Raw genomic sequence first — 15,380 nt, forward strand, 5'->3', positions numbered from 1 at the left:
CTTGAAGTTGGGTTGTGCTTTTGCTTATTTGTTCTGAGCTGCCTTTCTTTTTGGCTTTCCTTAAATTGTAATAGCCATTTTGATTAATGAATTTTATTATCTTTGACAAAAAAATAAAAACAATAAAGAGATTATTTATTAATTAAAACTAATCCATAAAAACCCAAAACGCACTGTATTATATTTTGTCACATTGTAACCATCCAATCATCCATAGCCTCTTCGGCCCGAAAATTGTGGGTGACCGTATATTGTCACAAATTGCCCCATTTTTAAGGGGAAAAAAAAAACCTGAAAAATAAGCTGACCCGCCATCCCAACTGTCCCCTTCATTGGCTTACTGATCAAGCCTTGAAGCTCCTCTCTCTCTTACTATTTCTCCTAAAAATCTTGCTGGAAGTTGGAACTCACTGTGTCAAAAACCAAAACCCATATTTCCCTTTTTCCACTCTCTCTCTCTCTCTCTAGAATTGTCTCTGCACTTTCTCTCTCTATACTCACACACTCGCACTTCACTTGATGGGAACGAAAGCAAAGGCGCACCACCACCAGTACAATGCTAATGGTGCAGGTGGTGGTGGAGGCAACGGCAGTGAGAGCAGCAGCAGCACCTCACCTAGCCCACCACCGTCGCCTCGCCGTCACTTCACAGTCCCTCACTGCCGCCGGAAGCCCCGCGCAAAAACCATCTCCGTCGTCTCTGGTTTTCTTCTCCTCCGCCGATTCCTCCGCTTACTGGTGGTGCTTCCCCTGCTCTACGTCTCCGGCCTGCTCATGTGCATGGGCCCGTTCTCCGGTCTAGTGGGCCATACCCCTCTTCCCGGTTCCGTTTACCGCAGTCACGAGATGTTTCAGCTGCTCTGGCCTCACATTCTGGCCGATAATTCGACTCCAATTGAGGTTTGGATTCTTGGGTTTTTCCTCATTTATCATTTTCTGTTTGGTTTCTGGGAAAATGCAGGAAAAGGGTTCTTCTCCTTCAGCTTTTCCAAGCAAGAAACGCATGATAAGAAAACGAAATACAATTTTTGGACTTGGGATTTTCGTTTTGGAGCTAAAAGACAGAAACAAGTAAACGTTGCAGTGTAAACCTTCGATTTCAATTTTTTCCCATGTCCTTTCAGATCAAGTAAACGTAGGAATGTAGGACGGTTGCTTAATTTTACATTCTTTCTCTTTTCTTTCCCAGTTTTGCTTTTAAAAGCAAACGTTGACCAGTAGCACGTTAGAGTCTGAATTAAGTCAACTGTAAACTTGTTGGTTTCTGGATGTGGATGTTAAACTTCAGAGATCTTTGTCTTGAGAATAAAAAGAGTTGATAGTTTCCGAAATCGGGGTTCTGTGTAGGTCAGTAAGTTTACAAGGGATTGAATTGTAAGATCAAATTACTGTGGATCAAATTATACTCAAGTTTGTCAGTTGTGCATAATTGTGTGGAATTCAAGTTATTAATGGAAACGATTTGTTGTTTGTTGATGTAGTTGTCCTCTGTATGGAGATACAGAAGAAAGCTGAAAGAGCAGAAGCCTTGCCCGTCGTCAACTGCTGGACTACAATTAGGTATGACAATGTAGCACAATTTTGTGTTAAGATGGCTGCCACATATTTCATTAGCAATTCAAGGTTTGGTAGTTTTGGAATCAAAGGATGTAAAGTTTTCTTCTCGTCACGTTATACTAATATTCTCCGCTGAATTTCAGATTCCCCTGGCCCTAGTGGTTACTTGATTGTGGAGGTTAATGGTGGTCTTAACCAACAACGCTCTGCGGTATGTCAATCCTTTATTATTTGTAGGCTGAATTTTTTACTAGTTGTCCTGTTAGTCTTTTGCTACTCATCAATTTTTTATTTCTTTGCTTTGAAAATTAGAGTATCAAGGCTGTCAGATATCTTTAGTGTGATTTTCAGCAGCTTTACGTATCACCTATGTGCCGGCATATACATTTTGTTCGTGTGATTAGTATCTTGTGTTTTTCTTCACAGATTTGCAATGCTGTGGCACTTGCTGGACTTTTAAATGCAGTTCTACTTATTCCTCGCTTTGAATTCCATAATGTTTGGAGGGATCCAAGGTACAGTAATTATTGTTGAAGTCCTGACCCCTAAATGATAAGTGTGTATGACAGTGTCTAACCAACTTCAACGTGTTCGGGACCAACATTAGGTTGCCAGGTTCATGTAACGTCTTGATCTAAATGACAAGAAATTTATCTTGAGAGGAAAACTCAGTCTATGGAAAGCATTATGAGAATGCCGTCTTTATTACCTTTCTTTAAATGATCTTTCAAGATACTCTTATTGTGTTTTCAGTTGAAATAAAAAAGCAGTATCTTTTGTTTGGCAGCACTTTTACTGATATATACGATGAAGATCATTTCATAGCCACCCTTGAAGGCCATGTTAAAGTGGTTAAAGAACTACCGGAGATGCTGATGGAGAAATATGATCACAACATCACTACCATACCAACCCTTCATGTCCAAGCTTGGGCTCCTGTCCGTTATTACACAGGAGAAGTTTATCCTGTCCTGCAAAAGGAGGGGTAGGTACTGAACTGTTTATTTTTTTTCTGTTCTATATCAAACGGGCCATAAGCCCTTCAAGCCTGTAGGTTGGTTTTTTTCTTACTCGTTTGGTTTATGCAGGGTTATCCGCATAGCTCCATTTGCTAATAGACTAGCAATGAATGTCCCACCTCCTATTCAGCATTTGAGATGCCTTGCTAATTATGAAGCATTGAAATTCTCTTCTCCCATATCAAATTTGGCAAATAAACTAGTTGAACGAATGACTGAGATGAGTTCAAGGACCCGTGGAAAGTATATTGCAGTCCACCTCCGCTTTGAGGAGGTAATACAGCTTGCCTTTCCTTAAACTGTTTCGTCTCTTATGTTTAACGGTCTGGGAAAACTAATCATGTTATCAACTGTTTTTCTTCATCTTGCAGGACATGGTGGCATTCTCATGCTGTTTGTATGATGGAGGAGAGGCTGAAAATGTTGCAATGAATTCAATTAGACAAAAAGGATGGGGAGATAAATTCAAAAGAAAAGGCCGCGTAACTCTACCTGGTCTCAATAGGATTGATGGAAAGTGCCCACTAACCCCCTTGGAGGTACTCTACTCAATTCCGCATGCATCTTCTACTTACTCATAGCTACCTACCATGGAGAAATAATCCTTTTTGTTCTTGTCCGTGTAGGTTGGAATGATGCTACGGGGTATGGGGTTTGACAACAGCACTTTAATTTATTTAGCCTCAGGGAAAATCTACTGGGCAGAGAAACATTTAGCCCCTCTGCTAAAGATGTTTCCCTATCTGCATACCAAGAAGTCTCTTGCCACCCCAGATGAGCTTGCTCCTTTTGAGGTATCTTACGAGTTTTCGTGCAATGTCTGCCCACAAAAGTATTTTGTGAGTAGTTAAACGAATACTTTGAAATCAACCACCCTAAAATTTTATTTCCTTTTGCTAGGGATATTCATCGAGATTGGCAGCTTTGGATTATACAGTATGCTTGCTTAGTGAGATATTTGTAACAACACAGGGTGGGAACTTCCCGCATTTCCTAATGGGTCACCGGAGATTCCGCTACAATGGGCATGCCAAGACTATTATACCTGATAAGCGCAAGCTTGTTGTTCTACTGCAGGACATGAGTGTGAGGTATTCTGTAGGTGTAGTTTCTGTAAAATGAAAGTTTCTGCTTGTAATACCCCAATTTTGAGATTTCAAAGTTCATAAACGCCTACGTTAGGCTTACATTTTAACTCCGTGTATATTGGTCTTGCAGTTGGAATGATTTCAAACTTGAGATGGAAGCAATTCTCACTGAAAGTGATCGCAAGGGAAAGATAGTACCGAGAGTGAAAAAATTCACCCGTAAGTCTTCTGTGTACACGTACCCTTTGCCAGAGTGCAGTTGTCTCCAAAAGCACAATAACACGCAGATTGTCCCGTCACACATTCCTGATTCTTTGTAACAAAGCTATGAGAAATGGAAAAACAAACCACGTGCTTGAGTCGTTTATTCCACCTGTGCTGTCATCAGTCAGAAGCTTTACATTGGGGGCTTTAGCTCTTTTCTTCCGTGGATTTTGAAGAGAGGCTCGTTGCTCCGAAGCCTGTTGGGAAAATGTAGATAGTATTTGTAGCAGCAGGTTTTCCAATTTTGGTCGCAGAAGGATTTCCTTATTTCATGCGATTCTTTCTTCCCTTTTCGTGTGGAGGTGTTAGATCTCTTATGTGGACGTAACTGAAGCGCAAGCCGCCCTCCGGCAATGTTGGGGCGTACGTTTGTGGTACATAGGGATATATAGCATATAAATTTTGAGCTGGATTTGAAGTTGTAGATTGGTCAGATGGAGTTGGAGGCCTAGGGATTTATACATTGGTTTTGCAGTTTGATTGTTACTTGTTAGCCTACTTAGGCATATTTCTGAGTATATAATGGTAATACTTTGTTCTCACAAGTTTAACCATTGTTTTATATATTGGTAGCAAAATTCTGCATTGTTTACCGGGCGCAGTACATATGTGAGCAAACTTAGCTCTGTTTGGATGAACGAATTTTTGAATTCGATAACGAGGCTACATTTACGATAGTAACATTCAGTCTTTTACTTTATTAATTTCAATTTCAATTTAGTATTTTACCTTATCATTTCAATTTCAATTTTACTTTATTATGACTTACTCCAATCCTTGAACTTAATATTGATTTTTGGGGCAAATTTAACCAAGAAACCAGCCCAGGTGAAGCATCTGGGCCACTTGTGTGCGTGGACGCGTCAAAAAGAAGTTGACTTGCAGCCCACCAATGCACACAACACGCCACATGCAGTTTGCAACCTTCAGTGCCCGACAGGGGGGCCATTGCTAGGGCGCCTATCGCCCACCATCATGAGCCTAACACTTCTATTTCTAGTCCTACGGCTGGTTTCACTGGACCGTTGATTCAATTTTTTTTTATTTAATATTCTTGCTATGGATGTAAACATTTCGATTAAATTATAAATAAAGTCTATCTCTTGATCAAAAATAATAATAAAAAATCCAACGGTTAAAATGATTAAAAATTTATTTAAATCAAAATTCATTAAAAAATCTCTATAAAATTAGTGAATTTTCAAAATATTTATCGAAATCTAAACATTTTTAAATAAAAATGTTCATAAAATTTAATTAGGATAGTATACCCTTTTTTTTTTTTTTTTTTGTAGAAGTTACTTTAGAAAAAGAAATTAGCTTAAATTCATTTTTTAATAACGTCGGGCTAAAAATTTTAACCCAGAAGGGTTAGAGCAGAAAAGTTGTTTATGTGTTAAAATCTAAATTTTCAGGATTAAAAATTTTAGGTTTTAACCAAGGGTCTGAGATAGTCTAAGGGTGAATATGAATTTTCAATTTCAATTCAGAATTTTCTTTGTGATGAAAAATAAAAACAAAATTATTATATCTTAAAAGTAAAAATGGACAGTTCTGTCAGAGTTCCGTGCAAGCCTTTGAAAGCCCGTCGGGGGTGGTGTGTACTTAAATACGACCACGTGTTAGAAGCCAATGTGATGCCAATGCGCCGGGCCCATAAGAACAAACAAGCGGGCCCCAGTTTCGCGGTGGGTCTCACCTGTGTTTGCATTGACGCGGCAAAACCCACGAGCTCGCATTCAATTCACCCATGGAATTCGCGTACCTGAATCGAATAGCTACCGCTCTCCGCCACTGTGGCGGCCGATCTCAGGCCAATCACGGCAGAGCATTTCACTCCCAACTAATCAAGCTCGGCGCTTTGAATGACGTTTTTGTCGCTAACAATCTGATATCTATGTACGTCGCGTTTCCTTGTTTGAGGGACGCGCGGAAGGTGTTTGATGGAATGCCTGACAGGAACGTTGTGACATGGACGACAATGGTTTGTGGATATACTAATTGCGGAAAACCTGATAAGGCTGTGGGATTGTACACGCGGATGTTGGAGTCTGAATCGGAGACGCCGAACGGGTTCATGTACTCTGCGGTGCTAAAAGCTTGTGGCTTGGTGGGTGACCTAAGAACGGGTAAATTGATTCATGAGAGGATATGTAGTGAGAGGTTGGAGTTTGACACTGTTTTGATGAATACCCTTTTGGACATGTACTTCAAATGTGGGAGTTTGAGTGATGCTAGGAGAGTTTTCGATGACATGTCGAGCAAAAACACAACTACGTGGAACACTATGGTTTCGGGGTATACTAAGGCTGGTTTGGTGGATGAGGCAGTGTGTTTGTTTCATCAAATGCAAGAGCCGAATGTTGTATCTTGGAATAGCATTATTGCTGGTTTGGCGGATAATGGAAGTCCGCGCGCATTTGAATTCGTGTGTATAATGCACCGAGAAGGCCTCAAGTTAGATGGATTTACCTTCCCGTGCGCGCTTAAAACCTGTGGTCGACATGGTTTGTTAGCTTCTGGGAAACAAATCCACTGTTATGTTATAAAATCAGGTTTTGAATCAGGCATTTTTACTGTGTCGGCACTGGTTGATATGTACTCGAATGGCAATGAATTGACTGAAGCTGTAAAACTGTTTGATCAGCGTTCAAGGTGCTATGCCTCCATTTCTGATAGTTTGGCACTTTGGAATTCTATGCTTTCAGGATACGTCATTAACGAATGCAATAGTGCAGCTCTGGATTTAGTTTTGAAAGTCCATTGCTCAGGTACTTGCATGGATTCCTACACTTTCAGTGGCGCTTTAAAGGCTTGTGTCAACTTACGCAACTTGCGACTCGGGCGTCAAGTGCACAGCTTGGTTGTAACCGCAGGGTATGAGTTAGATCATATTGTTGGAAGCATTCTTATAGACCTGCATGCAAGACTGGGGAATATTAATAATGCATTGGGATTGTTTCAAAGGCTTCCAAAGAAAGACGCCGTAGCTTGGACTGGTTTGATCATAGGGTGTGCAACAACTGGACAAAGCTGGCTAGCCTTTTCACTGTTTCGGGATATGGTGTATTTGGGTCTCGAAGTAGATCAATTTGTCCTTTCGTTTATTCTGAAAGTTTGCTCCAGTTTAACATCTCTTGGAAGCGGAAAACAGGTTCATGCTTTCTCTGTTAAGAGTGGATATGAGTCTGAGGAGGTTGTAGTGACATCCCTGCTCGATATGTACTCAAAATGTGGTGAAATTAACAATGCGTTAGCTCTGTTTGATTCTGTGGAAGAAAGAGACACCGTGTGTTGGACAGGGATAATTGTGGGGTGTGGGCAAAATGGAAGGGCAGAGGAAGCAATCAAATTTTTTAATGAGATGACAGAATCAGGATTGAAGCCAAACGAAATTACGTATTTAGGCGTTCTTTCTGCCTGTAGGCATGCTGGACTTGTAGAAGAGGCACGGACCATATTTAATTCCATGAAAATTGAACACGGACTGGAACCTCGTTTGGAGCATTATTATTGCATGGTTGACATTCTAGGTCAAGCTGGATGTTTTAAAGAGGCAGAGCAGTTGATTGCTAAGATGCCATTTGAGCCTGACCCAATCATATGGAGATCATTGCTCGTGGCCTGTGGAACTCATAAAAATACCGAACTTGTTAATGTTATTGCCGATCAGATTCTCACAACCTTACCAGAAGACCCTTCCACGTATGTGACGCTTTCGAATGTTTATGCAGAACTAGGAATGTGGGAAGATTTAAGCAAAGTTAGAATTGCCATCAAGAAAGTGAGTGCTAAAGAAGCAGGAAAGAGTTGGATTGAGATTTCAACTTAAAAATTGCTGCATTACTAAATGCATGGGTCAGAAACAATAGTTTCTGATGAAATACATAGCAAGTACCATCGGAGCTTTGAACCTCTGACGTTAAGTCCCTGCATGAGCTCAATGAATGAATCACTTTCCTGAAGACCTGGCAAGGATCTTAGAAAGCGATGGTCCTTGGTGGTGAGTCGAAGGAGATGTAACTATATTATGGTGTGTATAATCACCATTTTTCTCCCCTTCAAATTTAAGCGCACAACTCAATCTGATTTTTTCTTATCTTTCTTGAGGTTGAAATTTGGATCGAGTCAAGCCATCCAATTTGATTTTTCATCTAAAAAGAAACAAAGAAGTATTTACTTATGCAGCTCAACTTTGCTTCAATTAACACCTGTCATATTGTCTTCTTATTCATTGTAGTTTTCCCATCTGCGTGCAGGTTTTTGTTGGAGCTATGTGCATCATCTAAATGCATGGTTTCTCGGAAAGATCTTGTTACCTGATTCTTCTATCTGGTCTTATGTATAGTTAGTTTTCTTGTTCAGTCATTGTTATCCCGTCTCTTCAACCAAATGACAGATCCTCCCAGAAATTTCCCACGTCTCTTTTTCTGCTTTCTGATAGATTAGCAGCTTCTTCAATACAAAGAAAGCTGGCATCTTCTTTATGGTACTGTAAATATGCTGTATTTTACTGCATCCCAATTATTAAAAGAGAAAATATATCTTATCTAATGACTGGCGATGGATACACGAATGAGCCATCAAGTTTCAACCCTTGCTTTGTCATAATATGCTGTAAATGATGTGCATCGTCTGGAATCTGTATGCTAGTCTTTCTCGATTATTCATAACTAGGTGGATGTTAGATTATTTGTATGTCTGTGTGCTGGCACAAACTTGATGATTGAACTAATTTCTCACCTTCATTGTTCTGTTGCCTTTCATCAGGACGTTGTATAGGTTCAATTGGAGGAGGAGAAAACTCACTTGGGAGTTGGTTCATTAACGTTGAAGAGAAAGGGTGCCTGCACCGGTTGAGTATGAAGGTTAGCCATCTTTTTTCCCTCAAGCAATATTAGTAGTGCTTTCATTTACCTACAAGCCTTTTGCCATGGTATTTTATTTATTTTTCTGATCACTTCTAAACTGAGAGAATGTAAACCGAGAGGCCTGAAGTAATCTATGTCGATATGTTTACCCCTTTATGACAGAAGGGTAAAAAAAGAAGCCATTAGAGCGGATCAGTTGTCAATTTTGCCTTTATTCTTGCATGTGCCAATTGCTGTTATCTTTCTGTGGGCAAAGAAGGATTTGCACATTGAAAGGCAGCCTCATGAGTCATTGGAGCCTTTAACTACAAGTTATGGCTCTCATCCAAAATCCGGGAAGCTCCATCTCTCCGTCAGATTAAAAGATAAGATGGTCCAACCTGCTAATTAAACCCGGTCAGCTGGTCCAACCCATATGAGCCTGACCCAACACACTCAATATTTAGTATATACTAGTAGTAAGTTAATAACCCCTGTATGAATTCTTTTCTTCGTTCACCCCCAATTTATTTTTCACTTATCTTCCTGTCTCTAATTTGGAATTTGTTGATGAATGCCCAAACAGAATACATAGGTACATATAGGAAGTTGCGGGGAGTAATTTTGTGACTGGGCCGACTGACAATTTGGCTTGAAATGTCGGAAAACTTGCGGTCACTAAGGACGTTCTAGGATGTAAATAGAACAGAATGTACGATAACTGTAACGTTCCCTTATTATTTATTCATCTTTATATGTTTTTTTTTACAGTGAGGCCCTCCACCTTCAGTGATGAGTGAGTGTTGGATGCAGAGACAGACAGGTATTTGCTTTGTAAGACGTCAACCGTGCAGGTGCAGCCCGTAGAGTATTAAAGTGGGAGTGAGTGAGCTTCTCTTTCCCTTCCTCCTCAGGTCAGGCATGCCCTTGGTTTATTCTTTCTTTTCTGTTTTCACTGTTATCAATGAACATAAAGTAACTGCAGAAAGCTTCACAGAATATTACCTGTAAAAAATTTACACTATCATTTTGTGCCTTTCACTTTTTGGCGCCAAAATTGACTCATTCCAAGTGGTAACTAAGAGTAACACCATGAATGGGCATGTCAATCCTATCATGTTCCTCATTGACTTAATCGTATACTTACATGGGATGTGAGTTGGAAGTATCTGATTTTTTGTTTTTCCGCATTTACTAAAACATGGGTATTATAATTGTTCAAATTTCTGACTTCTCGTGTTTACTAACACATATCAAGCCATTTGTTGGTTTCAAATTAAAATCCGTAATCCAGTACCAGAAAATCAGGAATCAAAGTCAACTAGATGGGACTACTTGATCCATACTCGTTTCTTCATTACCTTCCTTGATTTAGCCTTCAGTTTTAACTTCATCTTTAACTTTGGGTATGTAGAGTTGTGTTGTTATTTTCTTCTTTTAGGAACAGATTCGATATAAGGATGAATAAATTGAAATGAAGAAAGACGAGGAAGGATGGTGGGAGGGACGTGGAAGAAATATGTAGGGCTGTGATGTGCTCAGAGTCGTGCAAATTTGAATTGTATACATTCTCTTTCATTTCTCCGTCATTCGTCGTTCCTCCATTACTTCTTTCTCTGGCACGATAAACAAAAACAAAAACGATATTAAAAAGACCTAAATGTTATAAATAAGCTAAAACAATACAAATTGACAAATAAAAAATGAGAGGAGGACAAAATTGAGCCATGCCGTTTGCATACAAATATTAATATTTGTTAGAACCTTCTAATCAAACACCAAGAAAACTCCAAATCATAAGACAATGAGTACAAAACAAGAGTCAATAATTAGTAAAGCAAGGGCGAAGACCACAAACCAAGAACCCCATACCCATCCTTCATCCTTGAATCCAAGACCACAAGACATGATGGAAATATGACACAATTAGCAAGAGATAATGCCATTGAGTTGATATTTTGAATTCGATTTCTGGGTTAGTGGATGTGTAATGTTATATTGCGTCAAAATATATCCTAAATGTTCTTAACTACTTGAGTTACAAACTTCTATTTAATTTTAACTTACAACGTTGTTTCCTTCTAACGTCTAAGAAATTTTCGTTTTATGAAAAAGGGATAAAAGCTCAACTTCTCTAGTGCTTGGAAGTATTGATTCATGTTCCTTTGATTTTGTTTGTTCAGATCCTTTAAGGAAGAGATCTTCATTAGAGATTAGGTATGGGATATGCTTTAAATCGAACTTCAATTATTCGAACCATTCTAATATCGTACTATGGGCAGCGTGAAGGACAATACGTTGTTGTACAGGAACTTTGGGTGTCGTAGTATTGTACTGGAATTGAACGGCTCGACGGGAAGAAAGTACAACACACCGTAATCGAGCATCTTTACAAAAGTTTTTCTCTTATGTAAAGGCTAGGGATTATTGTATTATATTTTCTGACTTGTAGTTTCTCAAGGAACCTATATTTTACTCCCTCACATTACACATAAAAGAAGATTAAAACAAAAGAAAAAGTCAGTAGGATTAAGATAGTACAAATTCCAAAACCCAATTTTTCACTTAATGTCATCTAGTCATTTTTTTTTTTTTTTTGGTAAAATGTCATCTAGTCATTAATACATACACATACAATTGCACAATTTCTTATGAAAACCAAAATTAATATAAACCAGGAGTCCTTTGTCATTTAGCATCTGACTGTCTGGCACCAAACAATTCTATTGTTCCTCGTCGACCCAACATCAATGATCCAACACAACTCACCAACCTTACGTGCATGCACACCTTTCTAACTTCTCAGTTCATAAAACCAGTGAGTCATTCACTTCCCACAAAACAATAAAGGGCAAGTAGCAGGATTCTCTGTTCTCCTTTTTTCTTTTTTTTTTTTTTTTTCTTTTTCTTCTTCTATTTGAACAGTCACGGTTAAACCACATCAACGTTTTGTGTTAATTTTTTAATAGTCAATAAGACAAAAAACAATATGTGAGAGGAGGGAAGGAAAGGGGAGAGAATCCTACTCCAAAGAAAAATGCTAAGGAGACTCTCTTAAAGTAGGACTTTTATAAACTATCTGTCATATCATAGTTTAACGTTAATTTTTTGCCAATATTATAAAATATTGTGCCAAAAACATGAGATGCCAGAAAGTCCCACTTTTGATAAAGTCCAAATTTTGAAAGAGTCTCCTTAGCAACAATAAATTTTAGAAAATAATTGAATTATTTTTCAATAGGGCTGTAACACAATGTAACATACGATTAGTGCGATTGTAACACCTCATAGTGTGAGTACAATGATATTCATATTTTTCGCAATTACATCAAAATATAATGACATCACATAAATAAACAATAGCGTGTAAAAGAAAAAAAAAATGCAAAAATCATTTCTCTTCGTCAAACTGAATCAAAGAGATTAGGGACGGTTTGAGAATTTTCTTTCCCAGAATCATTTCCTTTTCTCAAACATAATATGCATAATCCTTGTTGAATAAATAAAAGACAAAGTATCATAAGTGCTTTTGTTAGAAGCACTCTGAACTATTTCTCAAAGATTCAAGTTTCCTTGAAGAAGCACGTATCGAAATCTTAAAACTCTTATGTTCATAAGTACTTTTGTTTGCAAGTGATTTTTAACTTCTTCTATCAAATATCGTCAAAAATGCTTAAGTATTTGAAAGTGAAAACAACAATTTCTAATAACCTTAGAGATATACAACATGAGTGTACCAAAAACTGACTGAAAGTTTTAATAACCTCCATATATGACAACAAAACATGGCAAAATGGCCTTGGGATTGAACACATACAACTCATCCAAATTAGAGTAAACTCCCACAGCTCCAGCCACAGAGTCATACTCTTCCATACCAACATTTCCATTTCCAACACTACCTTCCAAGCTCTTCTTCACCCTCCCTGCAATCACACGGCACACCAGCATTGCCCTCTTGTCACCCTCCTCCGCCGCCACCACCGCCTTATCATGAGCTCTGCCGCTTGTCGCGGTCGTCAAGATCCCCTGCTCCGTCAGCTCCCCAGAGAACTTGTTGAAGCCGTTTTTTATAATGCTGCAGACATTGCAGTGTGGGATTGAGTTGCAGAGGTTGGAGGAGCCGTTGAGGCCGAGGGAGCAGGCAAATGTGGTGCAGTGGAAACGGAGGAGCTCGTTGCCGTCGGCGATGCAGCGGGGATGTTTCTTGGGGAGCTTGGTGGCTTTTGCTTTGATGGAGTCTCTGTACTCTTCGAATTTGGTGATGGTTTTTTGGGTGTTGTGGACTTTAAGGATGCGGTCGATTTTACAGATTGGGGTCTGTTTTTTCAGCCAGCTTGATTGGAATATGATCTCCACTATGTTCTTGCTTGTGTCTTCAGGACCAAGTTCTGAAACTGTTGGATTTCGTGATATAAAATTAGAAAAAAAGATTGAAACTTTGAATATGATTAAGTGCGTGTTTGAGAATGCTTCTAAAAAGAGTAAAAATGCTTCTAGAAGGGACAAAAGTGCTTCTTCAAGAAGCATTTGGATTTTTAAGAACAATCTGTAAGTGTTTCTAACAAAAGCGCTTCTGAACAGAAGTGTTTCTAACAATAGCGCTTCTGAACAGAAGTGCTTCCTAAAAAAGCATTCCCAAACAGGCACCAAGTGTTGAGAATTGCGAGGGTACCTGCATGTCTAACAGCCTGATGAAGCTCCAAGTTCTCAGCTTTCGTGAAAATCTCACCACATTCAGGGCAAGAACAAATGCTGCCCCTCAGAGAAGGGTCTCTAGCAAAACCAAGAACCGGATCAACCACCATCCTACACTCATAGCAGCCTGAAAATCGCCGAAAAGGCATTGCTCTAAACGACCCACCACCACCAGCAGAAGAGTTATTATTAGAGGAAGAAGAAACTGCAGAAAACGAAGAAGAAGATGTCAAAACAACCCCGCTGATTTCGTGGAGTGGAGCTTTCATGGATCTGCTTGAAGCCTCATTGCTGTTGCTTGAAGAACCCATTGAAGAAGAAGCCCTTTTCTTATGGACTTCTGGAGATGCTAACAGTTCCGGCCTCTGCATTATTTTTGTGTTGTTGCACAACGAGCCGGAACATCTCATTTTCTTACATTTCTTTGCAGCATTGCTAGCTTCCTCCATGGCTTGTTGCTCATTAGGTTGCTTTTGTGGTAGCTTAACTGGTTGGAGGTGTTTGCAGGTCAGTAAGCCTCTCACAACTGACCAGTAAGGCGGCTTCTCCGCCGGCATCTCCTCTGCCTTTCGGGGCTTCGGGTTCTTGTTCTCATGGTGCTTCTGGAGCTTTTGGTGCGTTTGCTTGGTGGGTTTTCTTTGGGTTTTGGGTTTATGAGAGCTAGCCATGGCTGAGGAAGACATGGAAATTTTGATGTTTTTGAGCAGAAAAAAAATGGTGGGTTTATGTATTTGGTTTCATAATTACAGAAGATGGGGTGCTCTGAGAGACATGAGGGGAGGCAGGTGAGAGGGGGTGTGTGGGGTTGCAGAGGAGCTCCCTTTGGCTTTTGCTTCTGCAGAAAGTGATTTCTGGATTAGGGTTCTGTGGGGACTTTTCTTCTTGTGTGTACGAACTACAACATATAGATTTGTAAGTAGTTAAGGGATTGGTGATGTGTGCAAAGTGTAAGATATTATTATTTGTTAATGGTGTGGGACTGATGCTTGAGTGGCAAGAGAGAAGACAGGACTCTGGGTTATTTAATATATTATTATTATGTGTCTAGTAAATTAGACACTAAAAAGAAAACATGATGAAGATTCAAAACTTCAAATTTACGATAAAAATACGGTTATTTAGTACTACGATGTAGTGATATTTTTCATTACTTGTAAGTGAGAGGTCTTAGATTTAATTATCGCTAAATGCGAATTTTAACCACATTATTGCTAGACCATTTTGAGGCTAAGCCATCCTCATCCCCCTTAATGTAGATAATATCGTTTGTTAAAAAAAACAACAAAAATATGTCACACCATATACCAAAACATTGCCTCACAACAAATTAACCCTTATTTTTTTATTCAATTGAACACAAGATCTCAATTGCATATAATACTTTTAATCGTTTGAGTTACAAGTTATTTACAACAATAGCAGTTAAACAACAAATGAGCAATGTAAACCTACAGAATTCTCAGAATTATGTAAAACTATTAAACTAATGAGTTTTACATGAATTGTGTCCTCGCTCATCCATGACAAAAGTGTATTTATCACAATTCTCTAATTTGATGAAAAAGATAGACAAATTTCTTATCATCGTGTATTCTCGTATACATCGGGATAAGTATTAGTACACATTCTTTAACGGATGATATTGTATTGATATTACCTATGAGGGGAGAGATTTAAACTCAAGCGCATAGGAAAAATGATATCTGCTCTAAGTAATGTCGTTACGACCACGTCTGCAGTAGTAGTACAATTATAATATATTTGGAAGCAAAGCACCCAACAGGGCTAGTTTACAAAGTAGGATTCTTTTCCCTCATAATCTCTCTCATCTTCCATCCCCTTCTATTTAAACAGTTGCAATTACGCCATGTCTACATCTTGTTTTAAATTTTTTATATAGAGAA

At 38.9% G+C, this 15,380-nt stretch overlaps 3 protein-coding genes across 5 annotated transcripts; 2 read left to right on the forward strand and 1 right to left on the reverse strand.

The window, feature by feature from the left end:
- Nucleotides 1-287: 287 nt before the first annotated feature.
- Nucleotides 288-4,479, forward strand: LOC103933704 (O-fucosyltransferase 10). The gene is made up of 10 exons (XM_009343395.3): nucleotides 288-900; nucleotides 1,482-1,560; nucleotides 1,701-1,768; nucleotides 1,984-2,072; nucleotides 2,345-2,542; nucleotides 2,646-2,850; nucleotides 2,948-3,115; nucleotides 3,203-3,370; nucleotides 3,477-3,667; nucleotides 3,795-4,479. The coding sequence occupies exons 1-10, from the start codon at nucleotides 520-522 to the stop codon at nucleotides 3,982-3,984; spliced, it is 1,737 nt and encodes a 578-aa protein (XP_009341670.1). The 5' UTR covers nucleotides 288-519; the 3' UTR covers nucleotides 3,985-4,479.
- A 1,042-nt stretch (nucleotides 4,480-5,521) lies between these two features.
- On the forward strand, nucleotides 5,522-9,835 carry LOC103933705 (pentatricopeptide repeat-containing protein At4g08210). 3 transcript variants are annotated; one of them, XM_009343396.3, is made up of 4 exons: nucleotides 5,522-7,961; nucleotides 8,188-8,417; nucleotides 8,699-8,796; nucleotides 9,550-9,835. In XM_009343396.3, exon 1 carries the CDS (start codon nucleotides 5,679-5,681, stop codon nucleotides 7,758-7,760), a length of 2,082 nt encoding a protein of 693 aa, XP_009341671.2. In that variant the 5' UTR covers nucleotides 5,522-5,678; the 3' UTR covers nucleotides 7,761-7,961; nucleotides 8,188-8,417; nucleotides 8,699-8,796; nucleotides 9,550-9,835. The 3 variants fall into 3 exon arrangements, with proteins under 3 accessions (XP_009341671.2, XP_048437400.1, XP_048437401.1); XM_048581443.1 differs by having other exon boundaries at nucleotides 8,188-8,796; XM_048581444.1 differs by having other exon boundaries at nucleotides 5,522-7,931; nucleotides 8,188-8,796.
- A 2,640-nt stretch (nucleotides 9,836-12,475) lies between these two features.
- Nucleotides 12,476-14,456, reverse strand: LOC103933706. Its single transcript, XM_009343397.3, has 2 exons — nucleotides 13,454-14,456; nucleotides 12,476-13,175 (listed from the first exon to the last, which is right to left on the reverse strand). The coding sequence occupies exons 1-2, from the start codon at nucleotides 14,157-14,159 to the stop codon at nucleotides 12,535-12,537; spliced, it is 1,347 nt and encodes a 448-aa protein (XP_009341672.2). The 5' UTR covers nucleotides 14,160-14,456; the 3' UTR covers nucleotides 12,476-12,534.
- Between the last annotated feature and the right edge of the window lie 924 nt (nucleotides 14,457-15,380).

The sequence above is a fragment of a genome, unplaced genomic scaffold, assembly GCF_019419815.1.
Source record: "Pyrus x bretschneideri cultivar Hongxiangsu unplaced genomic scaffold, Pyrus_bretschneideri_v1 Contig17, whole genome shotgun sequence".
Classification (NCBI taxonomy): Eukaryota; Viridiplantae; Streptophyta; class Magnoliopsida; order Rosales; family Rosaceae; genus Pyrus; species Pyrus x bretschneideri.